The sequence below is a fragment of the Pygoscelis adeliae genome, unplaced genomic scaffold (genome assembly GCF_000699105.1).
Source record: "Pygoscelis adeliae isolate BGI_AS28 unplaced genomic scaffold, ASM69910v1 Scaffold356, whole genome shotgun sequence".
NCBI lineage: Eukaryota > Metazoa > Chordata > Aves > Sphenisciformes > Spheniscidae > Pygoscelis > Pygoscelis adeliae.
In genome coordinates this window covers 570510-586194 of record NW_008824949.1, presented here as the reverse complement: position 1 = coordinate 586194, position 15685 = coordinate 570510, and the positions used below count along the sequence as shown (strand labels likewise).

Here is a 15685-nt window from a genome sequence, read left to right as displayed (position 1 = left end):
GCCTGTCAGGAATGCACAACCTCCTGTGAAGGCTCAGGCAACGGCCCTTACTGCTTGGCAGGGCTGATGAAGCAGCTCTGGGAAGAATGTGGGAATGCTGCACTGGCAAATCATACCAAAGCCACATGACAGTGGGAATAGGATAGAAGTTATTGGAAGAGAGGAGTCAAACCAGTAAATCTTCTGTGTCATTCAGCTTCAGCTGTGACTGAAGTTTTTCCATTCTAGTTTCAATCTGAGCTCAATGCTCAAGCCTTCAGGGAAAAAAAAAATCCCAGAGAAAAGCAAAATCCCAGAAAACCCAGTCTGAAATAAAAACAGTGACATGAACAAGTTAGGTCAGATTTGTTTTCACTCCCTATCACAAATGTCCCACTACTTGACAGATATCTCCCAGGGATTATTTCATATAAGCAGTAATCCCTATTGATATGCTGATGAAATAAATACCTTAGTAAAGTATTGTGGGAGGCATCGAGGGGGGATAAGACTGTATGTATGAAACTGGGGTTATATGCTCACAGACTTTCTTTTGATGGCTTTTGAGCCAGTAACAGTAACCCAGTGACTTGCACTCCTGACCTTCTTGGTATGTTTTCCAATAAAGCACTCAGACTGCCTTCCCTCTGCCCCTCCTTTCCTTTCCTTCCCTTCCGCTTTGCCAGCTCCTGCAAAGATGCTATCAGTATATGTGTTTTTCAGAATTGATTAACATAGGATAAAACCTCAGGGGTTTTGCCCATGTTGGTGGTTTGGAGGGATCAGAGTTCAAAATATTATCAGAGCTTTGCAGCACGGACATTGCTTCTGCAGTGCCTGTAAGAAATGAGGTAGCAGAGTCCCATTAGTTTATTTTCTGTATTTATGTTCCCTTGCAGAGGAGGGGCTGCAGCCTGGAAGCTGGGGCAGATGGGCCTTGATGGCTTAGTTTCTCATTGCTGAACTGGAAGATAGGGGAGAGAAGCATGAACAGGGGAGGGCAGATGAGGCTCAGTGCTAAAGCAGGGTGTCTCATATCTCACACTGCTTAATTTCCTTGCCTCATCTCCCATTCTTCCTCTCCTGTTGTCCCTTTGGGAGCCCACCGCAGGGCCTGTCGGACCCCCCTCAGTTTGGGAAGAAGCTAACGGCTTCCGAGCACACTGGTGGTGTAGGCACAGCATTTCCCCATCCGCTGCAGAGCGGCTCTGTGCCCACAGCCTGCTGCTAGATGACCAGCGGGCAAAGGCATGAGGAGCAACTGTGGGCTGCAACCCACCAGAGGCCATGGTCCTTCACACTCTAAGGACTGAGCATCCTTTCCTTAGAGCCAGCAGAAGCTAGAAGCGCAGTTCTCCTAGGTACAGTGGCAAAAGAGGGGAGATTTAGCACAGTTGTTTTTTTTCCCATTTCATTTCCATCATTGGCAGCTCCATTTCCCGTTGCGAGCCCCGCTGCTCTTACAGAGCCTCCTTCCAGCTGCTGGCCCGCTAGTAGCCCCTTTAGCCCGTAGTTGGGGAAGCAGCAGCCCAGCCCAGGAGCAGCGTGGGGGTAAGGAGTCTCCTGGTTAGCAAGGGCTTGCCTGTATGTTCCTGCCATGGTTCCCACTGATCGCCTGCCAAAAGGGTGAGTCTCCGGATGGCTCTTAGCCCTCCAGTTCCAGCTTCTGGCCTTTCCTTTCAGCTCTTGGCTCACTCCACACCTTCCTCTTCCCGTATTTTGCGGGACTGCAGAGCTGCTGACGGGAATTTGGCATGGGCAGGCTTGCTCTGTGGCAGGCTGATCTTTTCCTCTGACCCAGAGGGTGATGGCTATAAGAGCCTTCATCCATGAGAGCGCTGGGCCGGGCTGGCCAAAAGCCGTGTGGAGCCGAGTGCCTCCTCCGCCTGGCCACCCGGCTGGGGTGTGTGGGAGTGAGGGAGCACTATCTCCCTCTGCCCCCACTGCAGCGGTGGCTGCCGCCGCACTGCTGTGGGAGGAAGGATGGAGCCTCCATCAGGGAAGCTGCTGGAGGCCCTAGGGTGGGAGAGGGACTGTGCCGCTTGGGCTGTGGGAGACCTGTTTCAGGGCAGACCCTCCCGTGTGTCCTTGGAGACATGTCGCTGCTGGGCAGGTAGGAAGCAGTTTTGCCATCCGATGTGACTTCCCAAAATAAGGGAAGCAGTGATGTTCTGCAAGAGGAGAGCGCCTCGGTTTTACTCAGTCCAGTACCTTCTGGTGGTGAGCTGTTCTGCTGATGGGTCCCCTTCCAGCCCAGCCAGAGTCCCTCGGTCCCCCAGCCGCTCTGCGGTGGGGGAAGCTCCACAGACAGTTCTGGGACTTCCTCATTGCAAGTCCTCACCTGTTGGCCTCCATGATGGGAAGTAGCACTTGGGCCCCCCTAGAAATTGCCCCAAAAGATACACTTTCATTTTTCACTACATTCATTTCCTTCCCCTGACAAAGCCATTTTAAAAATAATACTACAAGACTGAAAAAGGCTAAGCTCACACTTAGTACTTTTAAAATAAAGTTATTAGTCTCCCCGCCCCCAGCCCCAAACAGAAGGAATGACTAATTGAAATTTTTCCTAAACAAATTTGCTGTAAACAACTTCTATGCCAACACTTCCTTGCATTGTTTGGCTTTTAAAGTGCAGCCTTGGGCTAGTACATGAGAATCAGAGAATGGAAGCGAGTAGACCATTTTCATTGTCTCAGCTGGGAGAAGTACTGAGAAATAAAGCAATGATGCAAATAGCTGAAAGTAGAACATACTTCTAGCAAGCTTCCCTTTTAACAGTCTACATCATTAATAATGTATGGCATGGAACCAGATGAAGCTTTTCTCTGGAAATCTAAATTTGTAATAAAGTCCAAGTCTGAAGGAAATAGCCATTGGGGTTTGGGACTTTAAGTTCCAAAAAAAATGATGCTAAAACAAATATCCTGTTGTGGTATTTGAGAGAGGGAGACTGCAGTTTTGCAATCACCATCAACTGCTTGCAGATCGCACTGCCTGTCGGAGGGAACAATCCTGCTCTCCCCAGCCCCCGAGAGAGCAGTTCAGATGCTCTCCCTTGTGTTAGGAATGCACATCATGCGGCCACAAGGTGAATTGGATCGGCTTGCTGTTCCAGCTGAAACCTAATTTCTTGTCTTTATTTTTCTTTTTGCAAGGCTAGTTTACAGTCACGTCAGCTGAAGAAAATGGTTATTTTTTAGCTGGCTTAACCAGCTGACATTTGGCAGCATAAGTCTGCTTAAGTCTATTGTGAAACTAGATGTAAAAATGTCATTGTGAAACTGTCACAAAAAATGCTTCCACTTTTATTTAGAATGACTAGCATTATCCAAATGGAAAAAGAAAGCAACGTACCATGACGTGTACTTGAGGCTCCATTAAAGCAAAAGAGATTTTTTTTTAATCCTGGGATAGAGGTAGTACCATAAATATATCTTTTTACTTAAATTGTCAGACATCAGTGTTTCATTTTGAAAGTGAATCTGGTTTTATCCTTACGTTTGAGAGCTAATGACACCAGCCTACAGTAATCACTGAAACACTTTTAAAGGATTTTCATTTCCAGGCTTTTTCTCTTTGTAGGGCATGGCTATGGAGATAATCTATTTTTCTCCCTTTTAGCTTTTCCTCACTCCTTTGTTAGGAAATAAGCTATTATTTCAGTTTTAGTATGAAAAAGAGTTCTTTAAAAAGGACTTTTCTTTCTCACCCTTAAGCCTCAAATAAAGGTTTTGAGTCAGCTCGCATTGACTTAAATATTCAGGTTCAAGATATAGCAGGAGACTTTTGGAACTGAATAGGTCAGGTGAGTAGTTACTTGCCTAGACTTGCCCATTTGATCTCTTTTTAATGATTTCATAACCTTTTTTTTCAAAGTGCAAAACCTGCTTGCATTTTGTTTAGATCTTTTTTGTATTCTGGAGCTTGTGATCTGAAAGTGGCTGTTCTGCTCATTTTTTGGTGTTGTGTGTCACATACAGGTGGTTTCTGATGTCCCATCCAATTATATTTCTAGCAGAGGTTCCTTTGAAAAGTCCACTTGTCTGTCCAAGCTTTAATTTGCTTACTTTGCATGTTGGGTTAGTGTTAGTAAAAGTAGGCTGTGAGCCTAGTTACAGGCAGTCTATCAAGAAGGGCATGACCGCACTTAATGCAACTCTTTCAAATAAATAAGGTCAAGAAAGTGCTTTTCCAAATCTTCCAGCTTTGTTCCAGTCAGGAGCTGGCATTTGCCCTAAGACTCATTTCTATCAGAGATTTACCTGCTCTTACCTCGGAGCTAGGCTGCTTCCCTCTCTCTGCCTCATTATAAACATTTAAAATGCATACCATTTTAGAGACCATTGCATAGAGTCAGAAATACATCAAACATGCAATGGAAAGGAGTTGAGATGACAGTCCTTACAGTTACAAAGCCACTTGCCAAAAAGTCATTTTATTTCCTGATACAGGCAGTTGTGGCCATTGTGCAGACACTAGAGAGGTAGGAGGTCTGTATCCTGGCTGGGGAAAAGAAAGGCAAGGTACAAGATCACCCTCATATTTGACTGTAGGAAGTTCCAAGAAGGAGAGATTTGCTTTATAAATTGGGTGTTGTAAATGCTGGAGGAGAAGTCCTCACCTGTCTTTGTGGGGGAGGAAGTTTGTGCTGTTTCCAGGCATCATTATCTGCGGTTAACGGTACTGTCTAGCTCAGTGTGGTTTTGAGGACCTTTTCACCTCTGATACAAACCTGCTGTGGAAAGGACTCAGTGCTGACAGTTCCTCTATTATTAAATTATCTGGGATGCAACAAAAAGATACTTTTCTGTCTGATTCTTTCTGGGGGTACTTAACGGTGAGTGTGGCTGTCCTGCTGAGAAAGGATGCAGGGGGGGTCTACCCTCTGCCTGGCTGAGCAGCGGGAGCCACCAGCATGGGGAAACACCCACTGGGGAAGAAAGGGTTCAGAATTGTTTTCTAATACTTTTTTTTTTTCCTCTTTTCTTATTAGGTGAACGTTTGGCTAAGCCTGAAAGAGGCAAAATGCGAGTGCACAAAATATCCAACGTGAACAAGGCCTTGGATTTTATTGCCAGCAAAGGAGTCAAACTAGTATCTATTGGAGCAGAAGGTAAAGAAACCAGCTGATTTGTCTGGGCCCAAGCTGTGCTTAGCCATTGACTTTCTGTCACTGCTCCATTTCCCTTTGCACCCCCCTAGCCCTACCATGTCCGTGTAGAATAAGCCATGGGGTAAAAAAGGGGATATATCAGGCCTTTACTCTGGATTTAAATCGCACCTTCACACCAAGCTGCCAATCCTGATTCCCACTTGAGCTTATTGGTCAGGTCCTCCCACTTTTCTCCCAGTTCTCATTAATTAAGGAAAACATTTAGCAGTGGCAGAAACAAAGTAATTGAGATGTTTGTTTCTCAAATGAAGAAAAGTCTCAATTGAAGCATAGCAGCTGCTTGTAGTTAGCTTGTTGCAGAGCTGCTGGAAAAGATCTCCTCTTGCTGTAGGACATCTCATGGGTCAAAGCCAAGTGCAGTCCCCAGCATGTGTCAAGGACCCCAGAGGCTCCAATTTTCAGGGCTTCTAGGCTTCTTGTTGTGCACCCCAGAAAGCTGGGTGCTCTGGCTGGAAGCCTGTGTATTGTGTAGACGCCGTTGTGGGCAGCACCAGGGATGCCCTCAAGATGAACTTGTGGATCATGCAGACAACAGGGAGTTGTGTAGTATTTTTGTCTTTTTTAGCAAAGATGGTGGGTGTTTTGCAGATATGTCACCCGAGACCCAGAAGGCTTGCAGGTTAGTAAGATAGTTTGCTCTTTTATAAACCTTAACAACTTGTCATCTTGTTTGTGTTTTGATGACACTTGTTTTCCTCTGCTCTGGATCTGTGTGTGAGTCCTGCCTATGGACTCATGTTGTCGCTGTTGCTGTGGAGACACTCTGCTTCTGTGGGGTTTGTCTTTACAGTGACCATGGAAAATGAGGAAGTTTTGTTATCTCCATCTTACAGATGGAAATATGTGGTTTCTCCAGGGAAACTCATGACAGAGCCAGGAAATGAGCCCGTGATACAGTTCTGGATGAGCATTCCTCCTCTGGGAAAGTTGCAGGGCTGCAGGGCTGAGCCCTGCCTGTTCTTAGCCCAGGAGGTCAGAGCAGTGTTGGCATGCTGTCCCCAATTTTGGCCTTTCAGGCATGCTCTTGGGGACATCTCCAAGACGTGCCCATCCTATGGTCCGCTTGTTCTGTGTCAGATCAGGCAGAATACCTCAGCTGCTGCAGGTGCTTATGTTTGCCTTACCGAGACCTTTACCTCAACGTACTGCTTTAACTTTATGGAGACTTTGGAACAATTTGAAACTAGTGTCCAGGGACATTGCAGACACTTCTTTACTGTGTTTACTATTTAAGAGCAAAATACAAGTGGTGAATGGCTCAATGATGTTGATATTCTGCATACAAAACTTTTCTTCAGTTTTCTCAGCTTTTCTCACAGGAGCAACCTGAGGAAGTTGCTGGCCCTGAGTACTGTTTATGTAGCACAAATGCATATCTAAGGTCATTTTGTGCCCTTACAAAAAAGACTGATGCATCCAGTGTCTGATACAGTAGTCAATATCTATATGGGACCCTTTTCAAACTGGAAGTTGAACCTGGAGCCAGAGGTGGTCTGCCTTAAGACAGCTCCTGCTGTCATTTGGATCTTGGACAGACATTTGGATCCTTCTGGGAGTCTAGAGCATGCATAAAACCTATCTTCCCTACTCTATTCCCTTTTTTTTTTTTCTGGTTCTGCTCTCCCTGGCACTAGTTTGCCTTTTCCTCTCCTTCCACTGGATTTTTCTTTTTTGATCTCTGCTCCTGAATCAGCTGTGACTGTACCCTCACAGCACTTAGAAATCACTTGCAAGTAAAATTATCTGTGACCAAAGATCTCCAGGGCGCAGTTATTCAGTATGGATTCAGAGCAGTTACCCTTTTCAGAAATAGGCTGTGAGGTGCCATTCTGTGATAGAAGCCATGATTTATATCAGTCTGAACGGTGATCCTGACCTCCCCTGCCAAATGCTCCTGGTTCTCCTTTGTCCTGGCGCCCATGCAGCTGCATAGTGAACCCATAGGGTTTCTTTATACTATCAAAGGTAGCACTGCACTGAAGTTTGGACCAAGGTTAGCTTTGATTTTTATACAGCTGGGATGCCAGCTCAGGCTATGTAAGTGTGGTCACAACATGGGCTCCCCCACCCCATGGGCTCCCCCACCCCAGTGCCTGCCCATGCACCCAGACCAAGCCCAGGCCACTCTGGTTGTCACCAGGAAACATAACCTGCTGCAGGGGCTTCTGCCCAGTCCATCCAGGTGCTTGGTGTACAGTAAATTACACATCAGCTATAAAAACGGACTTTTACTTTGAGCAGCACAGCAGTAACTGACCCTTTGGTCAGTTGGGGTCACCTGTCCTGGCTGTGTCCCCTCCCAACTTCTTGTGCAACCCCAGCCTGCTCGCTGGTGGGGTGGTGTGAGAGGCAGAAAAGGCCTTGACTCTGTGTAAGCACTGCTCAGCAGTAATGAAAACATCCCTGTGTTATCAACAGTTTCCAGCACAAATCCAAAACATAGACCCATACTAGCTACTATGAAGAAAATTATCCCAGCCAAAACCAGCACACCATGGAAGGGATTATAAACCTTCCTGGAGCATGAATTTTAAGGGCTTACTCTCGGACTCTAAGAAGACATTATGCAGCAGCAAAGTAGAAGATAAAAGCCAAGGAGGCAGTCATAACACTGCACCAAGAAAATGAGCTGTGAATGCCTCAATCAGGTTGGACTGGTCTAGGAAGTTTTCCAGGTGGCTTTTCTTCCAGAGGAGAAAACCACCATCCAGCAGCAGTGTGGTGGTACTGGCTAGGGCAGCACACTCCTCACCTCGAGGTGGCTCTCTCCATCTCTGAGTATCTGCTAGGCAACAGGGTCCTGTGTGAAGGGTCTGCAGCCCAGCTGTAGTTCTCTGTATATATTAGACAAATGGCATTGGCCATCAATGTCCTGGCTTTATTTATTACTATTTTTTTTGTGGTAAAAAAATAAGCTCCAGAAAGAATCCCAAGGAGACTCTCAGGTGGGCTTAAGCCTTGTGAAACCTAGCCAGCAAAAATGTTTTCATGGCATTTATCTTGTATTTCATTAAATAAAGATCCCTCTCTGCTGTTTACAAGCCAAGCTCTGCACCTGTGTCCCAGTGAACGAGAACCAGAGTGGAAGAGGACTTCCTACACACAGCACGAGCGCAGGACATATTCCATGTCCACATTAAATGGAGGGTGAACTAAGCAAACAGAATAAGCAATGAGGGTTAAGAGCTGCTTTTTACAACCATCTTTGACTGTTAACAATTCAAGATGATTCTAAACATCTTTGTTTAGCCGGAGTCCATAGTATCAAAGCGGTTATGGCATACAGCAGATCTGTGTAAATCTGGATCAAGGAAGGCTCTAGCCTGGTGCAGCTTCCAAATGGTTTTTCATCTGCTTTTAAATCTCTCTGTCATCTGACACCTCAGGAGCCTTCTTTTGCTGTAATAGATTCCATACTGGTGTCAAAAGCTCCTGGGATTTAACAGATTGAATAGGTCAAGTATGTGACCCTAAGACTGTTTTATTTGCACCTCTAATCTGCATAGAAAGTTGCTGCTTTCTTAGGCAGATGTGGCTCAGTTCAGCATAAAGATAACTTTGAATGAACTGGTCCCTATTCTCACCTGCGCGAGTGAAAGGAGAAGTAAAGCTTAGAGATTTCAACAATTGCAGAAGTTCTATCTGAGCAAAACACCTACGGAAGCACCAGGCAGAGCAAGCATACATTTGACAGTGGAAAAAGGGGGAAAATAAGGTCTCTCCATGTCAGTGAGTGAAACATAGCATTGTATTTGTTCCTATCTCCTGCCCGCTCACAGTTAGGGAGCTTAGATGTACACCCCCATCGTCAATGCTAGCCATCTGTCCTAAATCTGGCTGGACCATCATTAGCAACACGCTTTCTGAAGACAGGGGCATGGATGCTCGTCCCGCTTTATTTGGCTTTTGTTAGGATAAGCAAAATGCAGAGCAGCCTTTGTTTTATGTCACCATTGTTGCTCTACGTCTCCAATTCCCAGATCATAACACTATCCTGCCAGTTGTTCATTCTCTGCAACTCCTTCTCTCCGTGGGGTAACCAGCGGCTGTGCTCTCATGGGCAACTCAGAAGAAGTTAGGGGGGGATAACAGTTTCTGTAGCATTGATTCTGCTTCTTACTACCCAGGCCAGGGTAGGAAAGTAAGCTTATTCATTTTTGCATTTTTCAGAATGAGTTCATGCATTTAAAAAAGGTGGTGGCATTTTAAAAGCCATATCTGTGTAGCCAGCCAGTCTTGCTCCTGAAGGCTGAATATTTTTCAGACCCTTAATTGACTGTCAAACAGATGGATGAGAGTACTGTAGTTTTTGCATATTTTGTTCATGGTATTTGGTACAATAATGGGACCCGGGTGGAAGCATATTCACTGGCGCAAAAAATTCCCTTCCAGTGGATGCAGATGCCTCATCAGCTTTAGCCAGCAACTGATCTACCCCCAAATTGAATGTAAATCACATTAATAACATGTACTTGCTGCTGCTGTTCAGACAACAGCTGCTGGTGGTGGAGGAAGTGCAGACAACGCTTGCAGAGGTCCTGCCTAGGAAGAGCACTTGGAAAGCAGAGTCAGGCAGAAGATACTGTCTGATTATTAGCCTTTTAATATGGGAACTGCTCTCACGTTACTGAGCTTTACTTATATCAGTGGGGAACAAACACAGTATCTTTAATTAAGCAGTAGATTGTTCTAGCTTTGTAGTGTTACGTTCAACTTTTTAACAATTCATGTGGAGTTTCTTTCTCTTCATCACCAGGAAGCAGAAGGCTTCATGCAAACCTGTTTTGCAACCACGTTTTTCACTTTTGTTTCTTGGCCATATTCCACTATATTAGAAAGAGACTGGCAGCGGCTGAAGGGTGCTGAAGGGATCCTAAAGGAAAAAGAGGTTGGCATTGGGGAATGCAGGGGTGGAAAAACGAGTGAGTGAGGGCCAAAGAGCATATGGCCTTTCTGATCAGGCTGGCTGACTTTGTAACCAGGTTGCCAGGAGAAGTTTTTTAGCTCTAGAAATGAAAAATGCTCACCCACTTCTAACAAATAATAACAGTTTTGTCAACTCTATTTAAAAGAAAAAGAGGAAGAAAGGGACTGGGGATGGTGTGCTTGGTTAAATCTGCATCCCAGGATGGATCACTCACTAATCTCAGTGACATCAGTACCTGCTTGGTAGGTGGTGGGTTTTCTCTGTGTCAAGAAAAAGTAAAATGATATGTAGAGATGAAGTGGTGCAAATGTTCTGGGCTTCTTCCAGAGCACCTTTGCTTTGGTGCACTGCTAAGGAAGAATCAGACATGGGAACAGGGAGCACATATCTTCCTTTTTAAGTGAGTAATGCAATGAAGAGGGCTGGGGGAGAAGAGATGCTTTCCACCTTAACTCCACCAGCTAACTTTATAAAACTGGAATTTGAGAACGTGACCAGAGCATAGTGCTGAGTTCTAATGCCACATTAGCAACTTAACGCCATCTGGTTTTATGTAAGTGTCTTGACCTTTATTTCCAATTAAAATCTATGGAACAGTAATATTAATTACCTGTTTTAGCTCACTGATTGATTTATTAGTGTTCATAAAGCATTTTCAACATTAAAGTATTGCCATCAGATTTTAATCTAGTCCATTAAAATAAAGAGCTCAATTTGGTTTCAGGTCTTAAATATACCCTAGAGTCCTCCTGCCAGCTGCTGTGGTTTTTACAAGCATTGGGGTTTTTTTGCTTTTTGAAAATCCCAACAAATATCTATTACATGAACAAAACAATTTTATATTTTAGCTGTAATATCTCAGGTATTTGTAACAATAGTAAGGATTTTCCTTTAAGTTGATTGCAGTGCTCTATTGGAGGGGTGGAGAATGCAGAAAGTGCAGAACTGAATATACTTGTCATCACATGAGATTTTCTTACATCAGCCTAGTGGTCAACCCCCTAACCCCAAAATACCTGTAAAAAAATTCATTTGTGAGAAAACTGTCAACAGGCAAACACAGTTTTTTTCATGCCAACAACAATAACTGCAGCTCTTTTGTACTGCAGTGAAAAGTTGTTGGCTATTTAATTGGGGGCAAACTGATGCCCCACTAAGATATCTGTGTGTACTCTTCAGTGGAGAAAGGAGTGGACACAGGGGTTTACTGCCATAGAACAAGGTGGCTTGTCTTGTTTTCTATCTTTTAAATCTGTAAATCCCTAATGCAGACGTATGTCAAAGCACATCGGAGATTATCCTTCTGATTTACACTGGAAGTTGCACCACATGTATCACTAAATCACAAGCTTTCAGGAATTTGGACCAGATGGACATGGTTTCTGGAACAATGTGTTTGGGGTGCGTGCTACTTGTCTCTTGGTTTTGAATACACCGAGGTTGAAAATTTTTCATAAGAGGAAAAACTTTTTTTAATAGCTTAAAAGGAAAATTTCAGATATTGTTGCTTTTGTGACAGGATCCAGACAGGTAGCAGTTGCCTATACTGCAAATTTCTACTTGCCCCAGAGCATGATGTGTTCCTGCTGGAAGCAGTGACACAGAGGTGTCTACAGTAGTACAAAAATGGTTTCTGGCAGCCTTTTTAGGACCTGAATTATTCTACCTCCAAACAGTAGGTTAATTCTAAGCCTTTTCTTGCTGAAAATACTCTTGTAACTTGTCAGTTGTTTGTGAAAGGTCCTTCTGCCATGCAGGAACCTGCCAGAGAATGAGTAGGAGAAGGCAGCTCACTCGGCTAGTTTCACTATCCAAAAAAGCGAAGGCTGTAAATTTTATAACGTGTATATGTAGTCTGTGCAGAATTTTTGTAGATGCTGAGGATCAGCACTTGAGACCCAGCTGCTGACTGTTTGGTGCTAATCTATACATGGTGGAAGCCCGTTTCTGGGCCAGCATCCCCCCCGTGCCTCCCCCCAGAACCTTGATCCCCCATTCTAAACAGATCATACCTCACACACACAAGTGGTTGCTTTCTAAAACCTCCGAGTTTTTGACCCTTGCTGATTTATATTGCAGAGTCCAATAAGCAATAAAGTATAATCTGCTTAACATCTTAGTTTATGTTATGGCCTGCTCAGGCTGGTCAGCATGAGTCTTTGCTTCCTCTTCAAGCAGGATGCATGTACTTTGAGGAATGCTCTGTTGAGTCTTTTGGCAATTATATGACTGAAAGAAGTCCTATGCAGGCAGTCTGGTGTATTTAGGCTTTTTTGAAACAACAAACATTCAGGCTTGTTTGAAATTAAAATGTTGATGTTTCTTGGTTTTCTTGCTGGTATCTTGTTCACAGGACAAAAACAGCTGTCAGAGCTCATCTGCAGTGGGAAGTCTCACTGGTTCTTCTGGTATGATTATGCTGGGGCAGTTGTATAGGTGACTTGGAGCAGACATATCAGACTAAGAGAGGAAGGCTTTTCTTTTTCCCAGTTTGGCTTATATGGCTTCTAAGTGATAAGAATTAAGCCTGGACAAGGTAGTTTTAGGCCCCTGTGGGGAATTAAACTGATCTAAATTGGTCCTTATTCCTGGTCTTTTGGATCATCGGTGTCTGTTTTATGCTCAGTATTATACTGCAAGAGAACAAGTCCGATTACTGGGTACTACTGGGCAAGACTGTGCTGTACCAGCAGACCATCTGGGGAGGCAGGGAAGAACAGTTTTCAGCTAGAATTCCAGTTCTCCCATCTGCAGAAGAGAATGTTCCCCAATGCTCCTGTTTTACTAGGATTTGCGCTTGCAACTTGATGCCTTCTATTTCTTCTCTTTCTACCTTTTTTTCCCGTAGAAATCGTGGATGGCAATGTTAAAATGACTCTTGGAATGATCTGGACCATCATCCTTCGTTTTGCCATTCAGGATATCTCAGTTGAAGGTAAATCTTAGTTCTTTCCAGCCACTGTTCAACAATGAACAACTGGGGTAACTAAATGGCTTTGCCAGTTAAAAGGCCCAGAATGTGCTCTTAGGTGAGTCACTGGAAGATCCCTAGGGAGCTACCCTTCCCAAGCTGCCCTGTCATCTCACTGACGTTTCTGGCCAGGTTCAGGTATACTGAGAAAAGTTTTTCAGATCCTTTTCTTGTAAGAGATTTTAAGAGCAGCTCAAAAGGATGGCTAAGCCTGAAAGCCAACTTTGATGTTGGAATCTATTGCATTTCTTGCAGGCTGATTCAGGGACTAGCACTGAAAATGGACCTATCTCTTACAAGTGCTGCAAAACTCTCCTCTCTAATCGCAAAAAGTTATCTCCTTATTACAGAACCTCATTAAGAAAATAATAGTAACAAAACTATCCCCGTAGACTCTTCCAAACAAGGAATTTGCTGACAAGTGACATTAAATAAAGCACAATTCAGTGCAGTCTCTACCAAAGAGTATTTGGTCATGTTTTTCTAGCATATGCTCTAGAGACTCCTGCTTTCTAAGAAAATGAGTTAATTGGTGTGCTTGCTTGCTTTCCCTAGAGACATCTGCTAAAGAAGGACTTTTGTTATGGTGTCAGAGGAAGACAGCCCCCTACAAAAATGTTAACATCCAGAACTTCCACATCAGGTGAGTTACAGGCAAGAACTTAGCTTTACAATCTGTGTTATTTTCATGTGTCTTGGTATATTCAGCAATGTTCCTCGCAGACCTCCCAAGGCAATGCAGATGCATGTACACAGTAACAGTGTAGTCCAGAGAGACTCTAGGAAATTAAAGGCAGAGGTTATAAGAGGATCCAAGTACCCACATCCCAATTCCTCATTCTGGTTACAGTTGCTGCTTTCATAAAGTTCTTCAGAGCATTAAGTCCTCTGAGAGCAGCATATGTGCCACGGGCTAAACAAGACAGCTTTTGCTCTGTGAAAACTCGGAACGCTTTAGAAGCCATGAAATAAGGGCTGCACCGGAAACTTTGTAGTATGACAGAGTTGGGAAGGGCTGAGATGTTTTCTGGCTTTGCTCTTAATATTTCCAAATTGGCAGATATTCCTGTGAAGATTCTGCATAATAGTGCTTTTTCCAGCACGTCTTGGACAGCTGTATGAACCATATAAATGTAAAGCACTTTTTTGAGAGCTTAAGTGCCATTCACGCTAGCCAGTACTATAGTGGAGCTAGCTATGGGCATCTGCCTTTTCCCTAAGGCATGCACTTGTTCCTCCTTTAGGGCTTGTATCTACACCTTTTTTCAACACTGAGCTCTACACCTGTCCTTGCATGCTCCACAGGACATGCACAGAGAGTTCAGCACAGAAAACTGGCAAAAAGGAGGTGGCAATGCAAAGGGAACGTCCTAATCACAGTGGATTTTGGTAGGGATTGAAAGGAATCTTTATTTCAGTCTCATGCAGGTATAAGACATGCCTCCTTCCCCGCACTTGCAGAAGCACTGTTAGCTAGAAACTAAACCAGAATTAGTTGTCCTGCTGTCTTGGTGCCTTCCCTCATGCTCGTGCCCATCACTCTGTCTCTCCCTGGCTGAGCGCTGTTCATTGTGCTCTCTTCTGTCTCTCTTGTAGTTGGAAGGATGGCCTTGGTTTCTGCGCTTTAATTCATAGACACCGTCCAGAGCTCATCGACTACGGGAAGCTACGAAAGGTACAACTCAATTTGTTTGTCGGACCAGATGCTTGGCTCCTTAGAAGTAAAGAGGGAGAAGAATTAGCTTGGTAAACATAATTAGAGAACTTCAGCCCAAGCTGGCAGTTGCAGGATTGGAGGGAAGGAAGGAGGGATGAATCAGTACATTCAGGCTTCTTAGTGAAGCGTGAACTTAATGAGATCCCTGCTTGACTTTCACTGCTTTCAGGCTGCCTTACATGAGACACACATGCCCCAATCCCAGCTGATGAGCAAAAGCTGGCAAATTCAGTAACACCAAATGTGGCACTAGTTCTGTGCTAATGTTACAGACTAGCTAGTCAAATCAGACTTAACATTTCTGTGGAGAGTTGGATAGAAACTGGTTACCTGATGTTCAAGTGCAAAAGCTCATTGAGGGGTCTGTGTGCCCTCACTGGACGCTTGTCACATGCTTCCAGCTTAGCAGTGAGCCATCTGCAGTACTGGGTTTCTCCTAGCATGTAGGTGTCAGGTGTCAGAAAAGCATTTGCCGTAACACTCAACTTTGCTTTCAGAATTGCCACTGGTAACAGAATCATAGAATAGTTTGGGGTGGAAGGGACCTCTAAAGGTCATCTAGTCCACCCCCCCTGCCGTGGGCAGGGACATCTTCAACTAAATCAGGTTGCTCAGAGCCCCGTCTGACCTGACCTTGAATGTTTCCAGGGATGGGGCATCCACCACCTCTCTGCGCAACCTGTGCCAGGGTTTCACCACCCTCATCGTAAAAAGTTTCTTCCTTGTATCTAGTCTAAATCTACCCCCCCTTTAGTTTAAAGCCGTTCCCCCTTGTCCTCTTGCAACAGGCCCTGATAAAAAGTTTGCCACCATCTTTTTTTATAAGCCCCCTTTAAGTACTGATAGGCTGCAAGAAGGTCTCCCCGAAGCCTTCTGTTCTCTAGGCTTGAACAACCCCAACTCTCTCAGCCTTTC

General features: G+C 44.5%; 1 protein-coding gene across 3 annotated transcripts in view; it reads left to right on the top strand.

The window, feature by feature from the left end:
- ACTN1 (actinin, alpha 1) overlaps positions 1–15685 on the top strand; it is a 49702-nt gene that overhangs the window by 409 nt on the left and 33608 nt on the right. For all 3 annotated transcript variants that reach the window (XM_009325575.1, XM_009325574.1, XM_009325576.1), the window contains exons 2-5: positions 4976–5095; positions 12931–13017; positions 13609–13696; positions 14650–14728. In XM_009325575.1, the coding sequence (XP_009323850.1) occupies positions 4976–5095; positions 12931–13017; positions 13609–13696; positions 14650–14728 (374 nt within the window). The remainder of the gene's footprint in view (positions 1–4975; positions 5096–12930; positions 13018–13608; positions 13697–14649; positions 14729–15685) is intronic.